The sequence below is a fragment of the Podarcis gaigeae genome, assembly GCF_964106915.1.
Source record: "Podarcis gaigeae genome assembly, chromosome: 8".
In the NCBI taxonomy this organism is placed as follows: domain Eukaryota; kingdom Metazoa; phylum Chordata; class Lepidosauria; order Squamata; family Lacertidae; genus Podarcis; species Podarcis gaigeae.
This window is the reverse complement of record NC_139684.1, coordinates 72,590,964-72,605,200: the sequence shown is the minus strand read 5'-3', so window position 1 is coordinate 72,605,200 and position 14,237 is coordinate 72,590,964. Positions and strand designations below refer to the sequence as shown.

Sequence of the window (14,237 nt, the reverse complement as noted above, 5' to 3'; positions counted from 1 at the left end):
AGGTGAAGGGGGGAGGATTTGAATCATGGTGCTGAGACAGAGTTGGTTTCCTAAACTTTGCCGCCCACAAGCCATTTTCCCAATTGAAATCCCTCTCTTTGAAGCTGTTGTTTGCACCACAACAGATGGGGTTTGGGAAAGAGACCCTGCTGATAACACAGGCCCTGAGAATAAAACTGCTCCTGGACCTTTTTTCTAATAACAACCGCTCCTTACTCGACTGCCTCCAGGGCGGGCTAACGCTGTCCTCTTTCCTCCAGATGAAAATCTCCCTTGAGAAGCTGCACCAGGGCATCACGGTGGCTGAGCCCCCCTTGGAGCCAGAGTGAAACCCCCAGCGCTCCCTCTCTCCCAAGGATGTTGCTCCGAAACTGCTGCTGGGTCGGTGGCACCCACCTCCCGTGGTCAGCGTGCGACCGAGGGGACGACATTCCACTCCTCGCCAGACCAACAGCTGGACCTTAGCCTCAAGAGTGCCACTCGCAGTGATGGATTCCACCGCCACCACTTTCCTGCTTCGGGGATCTTTCTCCCGGAGCCTCTTCCTTCTCTCTTCTTCTCTCTGAGGGTCTCTGCAGTGACTTCATTTTATCCCCTCCCCCTTTAAGTGCTATTTATATTCCTCACAGGACCCCAGAGAGCTTTTGACTTCTGCTGCTCCAGCATCCTTTCTCTACCTTCTTTCCAGCTGTTGTTCAGAGTGTGTGTGACTGGGAACTTCAGTGGACAGGTGGCGGTGCCTGTATCTCTTGTGTTGAGATTTCACCCAACAGCTGGGACAGCAAGGACCCGCTTTCCTCCTCCATGTTGAGGGCAATCGATCTGCAATTTCCTTCTCTCTCACACACACAAGTGGTTGAGAGATGGGAAACCAAGAGTCCGTATTGAATCCTTCCTTGCTCCCTCTCCTCCTGTTCCCATCCTTTGGCGAGCCCGATTGTTTTATTAAAGGGATCTTCTCGACAACATTACCTCTGACAGAAGGGGGAAAGAGTAGGCATGGCCCTGAACATTATGTGGCCAGAAATCTGATTTACAGAAGTTGGAGAGCATCTGAGACCCTTGAGGGGGTTCTGTGCCCCTTGCCCATGTGAGAGTTAACCTAGAGCAGGGATGGCCCTCCAGATGTTCATGGACTACAGCACCCATCATCTCTGACTGCTGGCCTTGGTGGCTGGAGCTGATGGGAGTTGGAGTCTTAACAATATCTGGAGGGCCACAGGTTCCTCATCCCTGACTTAAGAGCATGCCCAAAGGCAGCTGGGGAAGGCAGCTGGGGAAGCAGCTGGGTCAAACCCACCAGTAATCCTATTTATGCATTTCCATCACTGGTGTGGGAGTGGGCAGCGAGTCCAGGAGTACCCCAGTCTATGCCGAAAGCTTTCTGGCTTTGGGAGGTTTCTGCTGCGCCAGCTGCCCTAATCCGTTATTTGCCGCAACGAAAATGCCAAACTCACCTTTTTTTTTGCTTTTTTTTTTTTTTTTTTTAGAGGAGGACAGTCTGAATGAGTGCAGCACAGTGGCCACAGAGTCGGGGCTCCTGGGTTTTACTTTTATTTTTTTTACTCCCATGTGGACAGCAACACGCTCCTAGACTCTAGGACTCCTTTGCCCGTTTCCTCCTGGGCCCGTCACCCAGGCAACAAATGGGCTTTGCCAAGGCCTAGCTGTACTGTCACTTTAAAATGAGGTTGCACTGCCAGTCAGGGCCCCAGGTGCCCTTCAAATACTGCCTGAGGGGGTTTCTAATCTTGAAATCCACCCCCTCCTGGGGAGGGGTGTGTGTCTGCCAGCCCTGTGTTCTCCACTCCCGACTCAAGACCTTGGAAGGCCCAGGTTTCTGACCTCCGCTTTTCTCCCTTCTTCCCCCTCACCAAGGTTGTGGCGAGGGGGCTCCCCCCCCCCCCAGTTTTGTAGCTGTGTTCAGTGTTAACGATCCTTTGTGTTCAAGGTTCCACAGAGGTGCTGGGGCTTATTTATTAGGGAGCGGAATAAAGACCGTGGATCGGAATCTCTCTGTGGGGAGTGTTTTTAAAGTGTGTGATCTTCTGTGTCTCCTCCACCCCTGTCACTAGGGCGCTTGAGTGACCCATGTTGTAGGGGTGTAAGTCACAAAGGGCCAGGCTGGGCCTAATTCTTTGTAGCACTGGGGAGTTGCAGAGGTCCAGAAAGCAAGCGATCCCTTGCAGTAGCCACAGCAGGAGGGCTGAAGGAAATCTGCTTCCACGGTTAACGATTTCAATAGATCCTGGCAAAGGATAACAAGAACTATTGTTCTATTGAGGAGGTGCAGTGGGTCAATGCGTCTGGCTGTTAACCAGAAGGCTGGTGGTTTGAGCCCACTTAGGGACAGTTGTGGGTAGCCTTACAGAGGGTTGGATTAAATGAACCTTGGGTCCCCTTATGAGCATAATTTTTTATGACACGTACAACCCATCTCACTTGCAAGAAGCTTAAACAGCATGCCTAGTCCCTGTGCCCCCCTTTCTATTTTATCCTCACAATAATCCTTTGAGATAGATTGGCCCAAGTTCACCTAGGGAGCTTCATGGCCGAGGGGGTCCTGAATGATGCTGCCTCCCAAGGCTTGATGACTTCATAGCCCTGCTCTAGTGCCTTCTCCATCCTTCCTGACACCTAGGGAGTTCAGCTCGGCTTCTTCCTAGAAGAGCCGTGTTGTTGTTTTTTCCTTCAGGTGTTCCGGACAATGCATGGGAAGGCTGCCCACCGTGAGGAGCCCCTTGGCTGCATCTAATGCTAGTCACACCCAGAGTCGACACTCTAAAATGAATGGACATGGCAAACATAGGTCCATTGAGTTCAGTGACTGCTCTTGAGTAAAACTGAGTTGGGTATAGCTCTTTGTCAGTTTGTTCTTGGAGAAGCTTCCCTAAAAGATTGCATCCTTCCCCATCCCTACCCAGGCAATAATAAGTTGAAGGGGTGTGTTCTCAGATCATACTAGACTATGGACTATGTTCTCAGATCATGATAGATAGATAGATAGATAGATAGATAGATAGATAGATAGATATCTCATCCCACCTCACAATTAAAGATTCTCTAGGTGGCTTGCAGAAACACACACACATTATTTTTGTTTTAACCATGAATTATTTAAATGACATCCTCCCATCCCAAAAAAGGAATCCAGACCACAAAACGATAAGACAAAAGCAGCAGTTAAACGACGATAAAAATAACACAGAAGACCTCAACCGGCTGTGAAAGACAATCATTAATAGCCTGGACAAGTAAAATGGTCTTGGCTTGACATCTGAAGCTCCTCAGAAGGGAACCTTGAGGGAGAGTGTTCCAAGGTCAGGTTGGCACCACAGGGCAATTTCCCCAGTTGCCACCAGCCTAAGATTGTCTCGGGAGTTCCAGAGACACTGGCAAGTGGTTCTTTTGGCAGGAGACAAAGGTGGGACCCAAGAGACCATGAGGATGCTCTAGATGCCCACAAATCCTCTACCAGCTCAGGACCCACCAGGTAGATCCCTGGGTGATCTGTAGTATATTGGCAAGGATTTCAGACTCCTTATGGTCCATAGTAGCAACAGCAAAATTATTCTCTGCCCCAACCTGCCATAATTATATTGCTGAAATGGAGGAAACTTGGAATAACCAGGAGTGGATTTTTGTGTGGAACGACTAGGAGCTCAGTTCACTTCTGGGCTCAGAATTCTTTAGTTCCCCTTTTGCATGAGGCTGTGATTGATGGATCTAGGGGGTTGTAGTAAAAAGCTAAGTACAGCACACAAGCCTGTCTGCCCACCTGCGCTCTACGGCTTACAGAATCTAATTTGTTTTCCTTAAGAACCCAGAAGCTCACCCACCAGTCAGATACAAGTGATGGGAGTCAGGTGGAGCAGAGTGAATTTCCTGTTGTGTTTCGTGAACTGGCAGGAGGATGGAGAGGAGGAAGAAGATCCCGGCGAGGGGTGTAGCCAGGATTGGGACACCGGGGCAAGCTGGGGGTGGGGAAGGAAGTATTCACAGAGAGCTGGGATGGCGAGGGCATGGAGGTCAATGTGCAGGATCCAGAGCAGCAGGACCCATCCCCAGAGCCAAAGAGGCCCCTGTCTCCACAAACATGGCTGGCTCTGAGGCGTAGAGAGCAGTGGGCAATGTGCTCCAGAAGGCTGAGGCAGCCAAAGGCCCACAGCCCAGCTCCCTAGCTGGCCAGGTGGGGCTCACTAGCTCTGGGAGCAGGGGTGTGATTCCTCAGCCGGATTGGGCTCAGAACAGGTGAGCTCCACATGCCTGCAATCTGCATGAAAAATACAAAGGGAAGCAGAGCTCAGGTGCTGTGTCTGCTCAGCTGCCCAAGTTGATGGACCTTGACTTGGATGCTCCTGGACCCCTACGGGACTCTGCTTTGGGTTTGATTGACTTTGGGCTATATCCTGACTGCTGGACTTCACACTTAGCTACTTGGATTGATTTTGGACTTTGTTTGTGTGGCTTTGAACTTTCGACTTGACTTGCTGCCAGGTAGGCCAGGGGTTCAGGACACTCACTGTATCCCCCACAGCCCACTGAGCTGCATATACAAGTAAAGATCTACATACGCAGTTCTAAAACTCTGAGCCAGTGTGGCATAATGGTTAGAGTGTTGTACCTGGGTTCAAATCCACCCTCGGCTGTGAAGCTCATTGGGTGATCTTGGGCCAGCCACCATTTCCTAGCCTATCCTACCTCACAGGGTTGTTGAGGATGAAATGGGGAGGAGAAGAACCATGTACGCCACCTTGAGCTCCTTGGAAGAAATGGTAGTATATCAACAACCATTGCAGCCACCACCACCACAAAAGCTTCAAAGAAAACTAATAAAAGACAGCCTACTGACAAACCTGGTTTACAGGTAAGGAGCACTGCTAGAGAAATGATTAGTACAAGGTCAGCCGTAACAGTGGTTTAATTTTGTTTTGCTTCAATATTTATTTATTTCAAAACTGCTGGAGTTCACTTCACCATGCCTGTGTCTCCTTTCCCCTTTCTTTGACCGACATCAGAAAATGAAAGAGGGAATTGTTTGAAGAGATACATAATTAAATGCTTCTTTTGTGCTTCGTAGGCCTCTCGCTCCCCACAGGCTCTGTGTGCCTACTTCCAACATCCCCCAGCAGCAGAACGGTAAATTTTTTAGTAGCTTTCTTCGGCTTTCTTTGCAGAGGGAGGATAAGAACATGGTGGTTCTCTCCTTGGTTTTCAGGATCTGTTTCTGCTGCTGTGTGTTTTTTTGAGGGTGCAAAATTGGCCACTAACTGAGAGTGGAGCCAAGGCTCTTCTGGGTCCAGCAAGCCAAGGGGGCAAGTCCAAAGAAGTTGCTCAGAGTGGAGAGGCAAGCAGGGAAGGTTATCTCATTATTGGCGGCTGTGACAGATATCTGCTACTGCCAGCAACATCCTGCAAGCCTCTTGTAATTTCAGTGCCGAGCTGCCTGCATCTTCATAGTTCTGAGCAACATCATTTTGGGGAGGAGGAATAGGAGAGGAAATAAGAACACAAAAAAGCCCTGCTGGGTCAGATCAAAAGCCTGTCTAGTCCAGCATGCAAAATGGCCAGCCCAGGCACAGGGGAAACCCACAAGCAAAACTTGAGGGCTTGCATGTCCTGAGGCAGGGCTGGGGAACCTCAGAATAGGGGGCTGAATGGGACCCTCCACCACACCCTCCTCGAGTGCATGTCAGGTGTGGGTGTTCAGGAACAGGTCAGCAATAAATCACATGGCATCAGTGAAGTTAACTCTTTATTCAAGAAAACAAGGTTGACTCGGGAGGCCAGGCCTTGTTAGCTCAGCAACTTGTCCCAGTAGATTTTGCCCCTGTGAGGCATTTCCACAGTTGCCTAAGTCGCCTTCTCTCCCTGGTCCTTCTCAAGCAATCTGAGACTCTGCCACTGTGCCCATCTCCCTCTTCATACCACTTCAGGTTCTGGGAGATCAGGAGGGAGGGGAGCTGGTTTCTTCACCAGCCTGACTCATCTCTGCCTCTGGGCCTCCCTCCTCTCCTGCTTCTGACTCTGACTCTGATTCTGGACTGCTCTCTGCCACAGATTCCCTGCTCACTAAGACCTGTGACCTCTTCAGCTTCCGGCATCACTTCCTCCTCCCAGTCCTCTCCTTCTGACCACTCATGGTCGTTCCACCACCAGTCCTCTGGCTCTGAGCCTTCTTTTCTTGGGGGTTCCCCAGCTGGTGCCTTGCACCATTCCTCTGCATCTAGCCAGTTCCTGACAGTGCTTGGCTGGAATGTGTCCTTGACAATGCCTCTCCCTTGCCAGGATGGAAGATGGAGAGAGGCATGCCCAGGCACAGAACCCAAGGACAGTTGGGTGATTGAAAGACAGCCTACAGCAAATGCCAAGGATCACATCCATTGCTCCGCCCACTTTCCTCTATGACCCCGCCTACCACTTGGATATGACACCTGGAGGGTTGCCCTGGAGAGCACGCAGCCCTCAGCTCATAGTTGCTGTGAGCGTTTTTGCTGACCCTCAGGATCCCTTCCAACTCTATGATTCTATGAATAACAGCAGGAACATGGGTGCAGGTGAGACACTCTAGCAGTAGTGTAGGAATTGGTTTCTATGGGTTTACACTGCTGCATGTTGCTGTAAACCTCTGAAGGCTCAGCAGTGTTTAGGTAGGAACAACCTTACACCACAGCCATTGCTTGGATCAGAGGAATAACAACAACAACAACAACAAACAACAATAACAACAACAATAATAATAATAATAAAATTGCATTATTTATACCCTGCCCATCTGGCTGGGCTTACAGTGCATATTAAAAACAGTAAGATGTCAAACGTAAAAAACCTTCCTGATACAGGGCCGCCTTCTGATGTCTTCTAAAAGTTGTGTAGTTCTTTATCTCCTTGACATCTGAATGGAGGGCATTCCACAGGGAGGGTGCCACTGCCGAGAAGGCCCTCTGCCTGGTTCCCTATAACTTCACTTCCCGTGGGATTCTCTTCTCAAATGGTAGCAGAACTCCCAGAAATGGGGTCTCTCAAGTAAGCTCACGGTACGGCCTACTCTGATAGGCAGTGTGGCTCAAGTCTTCCTGCATTGCAGGGGGTTGGACTAGATGACCCTCGGGGGCCCTTCCAACTCTACAGTTCTGTGATTCCCTCACAGTCTGTAAGGCTCATACGCCTTTCCCCACCAACCTTAACGGCTCAGCTGAGACAGCATCTCTGAAGGGCAAAGGGACAAGGAACCATGCTGGAGTTAAAGAGGCCCTTGAAAGCTTTGCTCACAATGGGGCAGAGGAGAGTGGATGCTGACCCCCGGGGCACCAGAGTGGAACGGGAGTGATCTCCATCATCGGACTCCCAGGCAGGCAAGTGTGTGTGTCCATTAGCCTTGCATAAGTGAATGATGCAGGAGCCTGTTATGGGAACTGGGAGATAAGGCTGAAATCAGAGAATCTCTCAGAGCCTGGGAGATGGGGAATGTTACGGTGAGGCATTGTGGGAGGCAGGTAGATGATAAGAGGAAAGGGAGAGAGGGTTTGTGACTGATGATGAATATACAAGACTGCACCTCTGCAGTGCTCATTAAATCAGTCCCGAGTAACTGCCGCCTGCTGGTTTCATGCGTGCATTCACAGATTAGAATTTGAACCACTCATTAGCTTGCATTAAACCCAGCTGCCTTAACCCCAGATCAGACCAGTGTTAGAAACTCAGATATACAAGCTAGGAGCCAAATGGTTCCTTAAACCAGGGTTGCAGTTGCCAAAACAAAATGTCTAGTTGCCATTTTGATGACAGACCCCACTGGAAAGTTGTATTTTTTTGGTTCCTGAATTTTTTTCTGATTTTGGCACACAAAATATCACGGGTAGAATTCTACAAGGTGTATTGTTAAGTGTGTGGAAACAGGCAAGACCCAAGGATCGCTAGACACGCATTTCCAGATGGAGCAGACGTCAGGTGACATCCTGGCACACGGGCATCTTCACTTGGTCGCACACGGCTGATAGCTAGGTGAAAAATGTGCCTGGCGAATTTCGAACACTGGATCAGATTATTTGTCCCATCTAGACTGGTGCAGCCTACTCTGACCGGCAGAATGGCTTTCCAGGATCTCAGGCAGAGAAAGGCATTTCACATCACCAGCTTCCCTAACCCCTCCAAGTGGAGACCTGAGTGCTTGCTCCAAGGGCCTCAACGTACAAATGTGTGCTTCACAAGTAAGCCACTTCTTAAGCCATCATGGCTGGAAGACATCAGGAATCTGATCATAAATGCAATCCCTTATTAAAGCTATCTAGGTTTCACTACATCTGTCGGGGTGAATGCTATAGAATAGATCAAGCTGTGTGTTGTGTATTATGTGTTGCCAACCATTTTTTTAGGCCCAAGGGAACATCTGGATTTTAAGCATCATAGGTGCCACCCCTCTTCTCGCTTCCTTAGATCAGCTCCCTGCCAATATAGGGGACACAAAAAACACACACTATGCTTTTCCAAGGGATCTGGGTGTAAGCCAGATCCAGTAAAATTAATTTGAGGCTTGAAAAGCACATAGGATTGAACAAGGAAATGGGGAACGGGTGTCACTCTTTAAAAAAAGTTTTAGAAGGGATAAAAACATACTCTCCCTTACCACCATGGGGGCAGTGAGTGGGAGGGTTGGAAGCTGTGTAGATACCAGCAGAAGACCTCTAAGGTGCCATTGCGCCCGTGGGCAACACGTCCAACAGGCACTGAAAGTACATGGGAATCCTGGGAGTGGTGGTTTCTCCCTGACAGAGCTACGAATTCCCAGCAACCTTCACAAGCCACAGTTCCCATGATTAATTGGGAGAAGTCATGTGCTTTGGATGTGCTTTGAATGTGCAGTGTGGCTCTGCCTAATACAGTCGTACCTCTGGTTAAGTACTTAATTCATTCTGGAGGTCCGTTCTTAACCTGAAACTGTTCTTAACCTGAAGCACCACTTTAGCTAATGGGCCTCCTCCTGCTGCTGAACCGCCAGAACACGATTTCTGTTCTCATCCTGAAGCAAAGTTCTTAACCCAGGTACTATTTCTGGGTTAGCGGAGTCTGTAACCTGAAGCGTATGTAACCTGAGGTACCATTGTACTGAGCTACATGGGCCAATGATTTGATTAAGTAGAGGACATCTCCTCGTGTTCTAAACTTTGTCAGGATAAGAGCATCAGAAGTGTGTCCTCTCCAACATATATAGCCTGCACTGTGTGTGCATTAAGGGATTTCATCTGCTTTTGTCTACCCAATTTAGGACTAGGGATGGGGAGAGACAAAGAGGTCTTTCTCTTTGCGATCAGGCAGAAGGGCTTAAGTCAACCATCACTTTCTGAGGTTTAGTCCAGTAATCTGTTTTCTGTGCCAAAGAGCAACAGGTCTGCTGATAAAAACTGAGGCTGCCTCTGAGTATCTGCAAAGTGCCTTTCCCTATCATTACCCAGTAGCCACAGACAGGATTGAGCATGGGACCGCTTTTCTTACTAGGATGGGAGGCAGCAAATATAGTTTTAATTGATCTTCAAATATATATATATAACTATATTGTAGTTTGTGCTAGAGTTTTATGAAGAGCGGGTAAAAATACTGTAAACCCAATAACCAATGAAGAGGCCAAGGAGTTTCATCCTCAGGGACCTATTGCAAGGCTTCGACTCACGTGACACACCAACGCCAAGAGTGCTTCTGACCCGGTGCAAAGTGTCCTTCAGGGCCCGATCAGGGGCATTGTAAAGACTTTCGGGGCAGTCCCTTCTCTTCTCGTAACTAGAATCTCGAGGTGCGCCTGCCGTTTGGGAGAAAGGCGCGCGGGGGTCGAAGACCCACCGTGGGCGTGACTCGTGCTGGTGGGGAGGGAGACACGACTTGGGACGAGCTGCTGCTCCTCCGCTCCCGCAGCCACTGCAGAGAGTGACGCATCCCTCTTCCGTCCTGATCTTCCTTGCACACCCGCCCCCCTCGTTGATTATTCCCCACCACACGGCAGAGGAGGCGGAGGAGGACGGGTGGGCAGGTGGGCGCAGTGCTTGGTCTCACGTCCAGCCAGCTCGCCCTCCCCTTGCCTGCCTACCCTCGGCTTGCCCCGCGTGGCGGCTCCCTGCTCGGCTCCCGCTGTTGCTTGGGCTGCTGCTGCTGCTGCAATGCATCAACTTTCGCTGCGCCCTCCCCCTCCGACTGGCGCACGCTTTGATTCATTCCCAGCCGCCCTCTCCGACAGCAGCAGCAAGAGCAGCAAGAGCAGCAGCAGCGCCAGTAAGCCCAAGCCTTCCGCCGCCAGCGCCGGCTTTGCCGCAGCGGTGCGCGCCGCCGGGGAAGGCTAGGCAAGGCGAGAGCCGGCAAATCGCCGCGTCGCAGCCCCCAGTTGAAGGAAGGAAGGAAGGAAGGAAGGCGGGAAGGAGAGAGAGAGAAGGAAGGAGGGAGGGTCATCCGGGCAGCGTCTCACCCCACACCCTGATCCTTCCCATCCCTCTGCAGCAGGCAGAGTCTTGTCTCCAAAATCGATTCCTCCTCGCTTCGATCCAGCCCTACCGGCGACAGGAAGCGGTTAAAAAGATCTGACCTCTCCCCGTCCCAAGTACAGCCCGCGAAGGGGCTTCCGAGGCGCCGCGCACCGGCCATGGATCTGGCCCTGCTGCGTCCCGCACCTGCTCGTGGGGGCGGGTAGCTCCTCCTTGCGCGCGCCGAAGACGCTTTGCCAATCGGGCTGCGCTGCCTGGTTAGATCGGGGTGTGTGTATGTGCATGCCCGTGTTTTCGCAGAGAAAAAGAGACAGGATGCCCATTCGGAAGGCACTCCGGATTTAAAGGTGACTCGCGGAGCCTTGCCGCCAGCGGACCCGAAGCAAGGCCGTGAGCGCCTGGAGCCTGGCCGGCGCACCTCGGAGCGAGGAGGACACGGCTCCTGGGACCGGGAAACAAGCAAACAAATAATTTTTTGGGAAAGAAAATTGGCAGGAAATTCAAAGCTCCAGACGCGGGATCTGCGGCAGGACAAGCCACCCCGGCTCGCCTCGCCCTAGCTTGGTGAGGAGGAGAAAGGACCCCCGCGCGCTCTCCGGGCCCATCCCAACTTTTATGGATCCTCCCGCCGGCCGCCTCTTCTGCATCTCCTCGAGCTCTCGGTCCCCGGCTTCGTCCCGTCGCAGCGCCGCGGCGCAAGGGGCAGCCGTCGGGGCAACTAGCGGCGCAGCGCCCCCTGCCCCCGCCGCCCTCTTCGGGGCCGAGCGGGATCAAGTGGCCGAGGCCGAGTCAGCTGCATCCGGCTCCGGCATTCCAAGGCGCTCTTGGGTTTTCTCCTGCGGGCGCTGAGCTCAGCCTCGGGCTATAAATACCCTCCCTGGAAGACTCTCCCCCAGGATCGTCTGTCTGTTGACCGCAGGAGGTTGCTGGGAAGGGCGGGGGGAGCCCGGCGCTGTGTCTGTCCCCCCCTAGGCCAAGAAGGGCGCGCACCCTGGATCCGAACCCCCCGGGATGGCTACCCCGCGCCCCATCTCGCTCCTGCTGTGCTTGGCCCTGGGTGAGTTGGAGAAACGGGGGTGGGGGCGAGGGGAGGGAGAGAGAGAGACAACGGGGTGAATCCGGATCTAAGGGTACGGAGTGGGACCTCGGTGGGGGTGCTGCGGAAGCCCAGTTTAGACGTGCAGGGGGAGCAAAACTAGCTGGGTCGTGGTGGTGGTGGTGGTGGTGGGGGGAAGACTAAGGAAGGACCAGGACTCTTGCTCATTTAGGGCCTGCGCAGGCACGCGGTTCGATCCCAAGAAAACCCACTTCCTAGATTTTGTGTCGTGGGACTTGAGCCCAGTGCAAAACACGCACATCCCTGCCCCCTCCTCAGTACAGCTAACGGCTTCTGTTTTTGTTTTTCTGGGGCATGATTCAGATAGAATCCGAATCTCTTGAGATCCACGAACCCAGTGCTGAGTCTTCTCTGAGCTTTCAGTGGCCCTATAAAGGGGTTCTTCTCTTTAAGAACTTCCATTAAGGAGAGGGTGCAAACAGTCCATCCTGGGGAGCTTGAAATCCAGCTCCAGTTCTTCTCTCCCTCTATTAGGGTTTGCATATTGACCCCAGTCTTAGGGCCCAGGATTTTGTGTATGTTGTGCAGGGCTGAACAGAGGCTACACCACTTCCACTCAGTCCTTTTCTGCCCCCTTTTTTTTAATAGGTCCCACAGAGTCCATTCCATGCCCTCTAAAATCCATGTCAGGATTTCTTTGGCTGTTCCCAAAAGGGGCCCAAAGTAGCACCTCCCCATACAGTCAACCCAGCAGGGATAATCTCAGAGGAACCAGGAGCAGATTGCAAATGCAATAGCAATTTGGGGGTGGGAGTGAGTAGTCACAGTGGCTGCAAAGGTAATGGACTTTTAAGTGAACAATAGCCCAAGGAAGGAGCCCCAGTTTTTGTGTGCTAAGATGTTCTCCAAATGGGGTCCCAGTGAGTCCGGCTAAAGGCAGTGGGATTTACTCCTGAATCTACAAATTAAGGATCAGGCTGTGCATTTGTGTGCAGAAGAGAAACAGGGAATTGTGTGGAAAAAATAAGGCAGGTACAGTTGAAAGGATAGAGGTTTTTTTTTGGGGGGGGTGCTGGCTAAACTATGAGAAAGAGGGGGGAAATGGACGGGGTAAAAAGAAACTTAAGGAAGGATCACACCCATTGCTGTCAATGATGTGGGCTGACCCCCCCCCCAAATATTTCGGTGCTTTAGTTTGCCACATATTTTGCATTCATGAGTAACAATGAATGCCAACTGCTAATATAAAATTAGACGAGCATGACATTTTCAAAGTTTCTAGCTTTCTTTCTCAAATACAAGCAAAATAAAAATGCTTAATAAGGCCATGCGCTAGGGCATCAGAAAAATCACGGTGGCAAACTACCCTTAATTTCCATGGGGAAATTGCCCAGTACAAATGTTTCTAGAAAACCTACCTTGCCTATTCCTGCCTCCTGCCAGCCTCCTCTTGGGTCCCCTTCCATCTGTCTCTGTTCCTGCATGTCAACAGCCTTTTCTCTTTCTGATGGGTTTATAGGTAGCGTAATACCTTCTTGCTTTTAGAAATCTTCCCAGTGGTGCAATCAGGTTATTTTAGACCCTGGATTATCCTCCCCACTACCAAACACTTTAGATGGCGATGTGTTTGACTTGACTTCAAAACATGGCATCCCGAGCCCTGCTGCTTGGGGGACCCTCATTCTTCAGAGTCTGGGGCCCTGGACTGCTGCCCTCAAGTCCTAACCTGACTGTGCTTCCCGGTCTCCATCCACTCCCTTCCATATCTGTGCTAGGATCTTCTGGTTCATCCCCATAGATTTAGTATGGCTTTGGAGGAGGCAGAGGAAAAGGAGAAAGCTGCTTGGAATAGCTTAGTTGGTAGAGCATGGGGCTCTTAATTTCAAGGTCGTGGGTTCGAGCCCCATGTTGGGCAAAAGATACCTGCATTGCAGGGCGTTGGGCTAGCCTTTCTCAACCTGTTGGTCCCCAGATGTTGTTGAACTACAACTCCCATCACCCCTACCTAGCAAGGCCAGAGCTCAGGGATGATGGGAGTTGTAGTCCAACAACATCTGGGGACCCACAGGTTGAGAACCGCTGGCAGTGGTCCCTTCCAACTCTCTGATTCTATGAAAACTCTCTCCCCATCTTTGATAGCATCTGCAGGGACTTGTGGCCTTCCTCCAGATGTCGCCGGTGGCAACTAGTCCAGCAAATTCTTGCCTATCTATCTATGGAGATTCCCATCCCTTGCTTTGGGGTTCTCTGTTCTGACCCAGTGGGATGCCGCGACTTCACGAAATGCACAGGGGTGTGTGTGTGTGTGTGGTGCCTTTAGGTGCTCCTACCTTGCTGAGCACAGCAACGACGACTCTGAGCCAATATCTCTGTGTGCATTGGTTTCCTCACGGATCCAGGATAGTGAAAATAATTGGACTCCATAGAGCAATATTTGCTCTCGTACTACACAGCCCCCTGGATCCAGGAAGAATAGAGGGTGGGGGCGGGAATTTCAAAGCAGACATGCAGATCAATCCACTACTTAGCAATTTATTTATTTCCAGTCATTTGTGCCTCTGCTTTTTTCACTTGCCGCCTCACCCAGGGGAGTAAAACGTAAAGAAAGAAGAAGAAGCTGCATTAAATACACAGAACGGTCCTATGTACGGTATTTACCTAGGAATAAGTCCCACTGTATAAAATGGGTAAGCGTGCATGGGATTGCAGCCACG

General features: G+C 51.1%; 2 protein-coding genes across 8 annotated transcripts in view; both read left to right on the top strand.

Moving 5' to 3' along the window:
- GRAMD1A (GRAM domain containing 1A) overlaps positions 1 to 2,011 on the top strand; it is a 54,938-nt gene extending 52,927 nt beyond the window's left edge. For all 7 annotated transcript variants that reach the window (XM_083751055.1, XM_083751054.1, XM_083751056.1 and 4 more), the window contains one exon: positions 261 to 2,011. In XM_083751055.1, coding sequence (XP_083607181.1) covers positions 261 to 329 — 69 coding nt within the window. In that variant the 3' untranslated portion in view covers positions 330 to 2,011. The remainder of the gene's footprint in view (positions 1 to 260) is intronic.
- A 7,986-nt stretch (positions 2,012 to 9,997) lies between these two features.
- The window catches only part of SCN1B (sodium voltage-gated channel beta subunit 1), a 30,810-nt gene continuing 26,570 nt past the window's right edge, over positions 9,998 to 14,237 (top strand). The window contains exon 1 of the mRNA XM_083751179.1: positions 9,998 to 11,523. Within this exon, the coding sequence (XP_083607305.1) occupies positions 11,478 to 11,523 (46 nt within the window). The 5' untranslated portion in view covers positions 9,998 to 11,477. The remainder of the gene's footprint in view (positions 11,524 to 14,237) is intronic.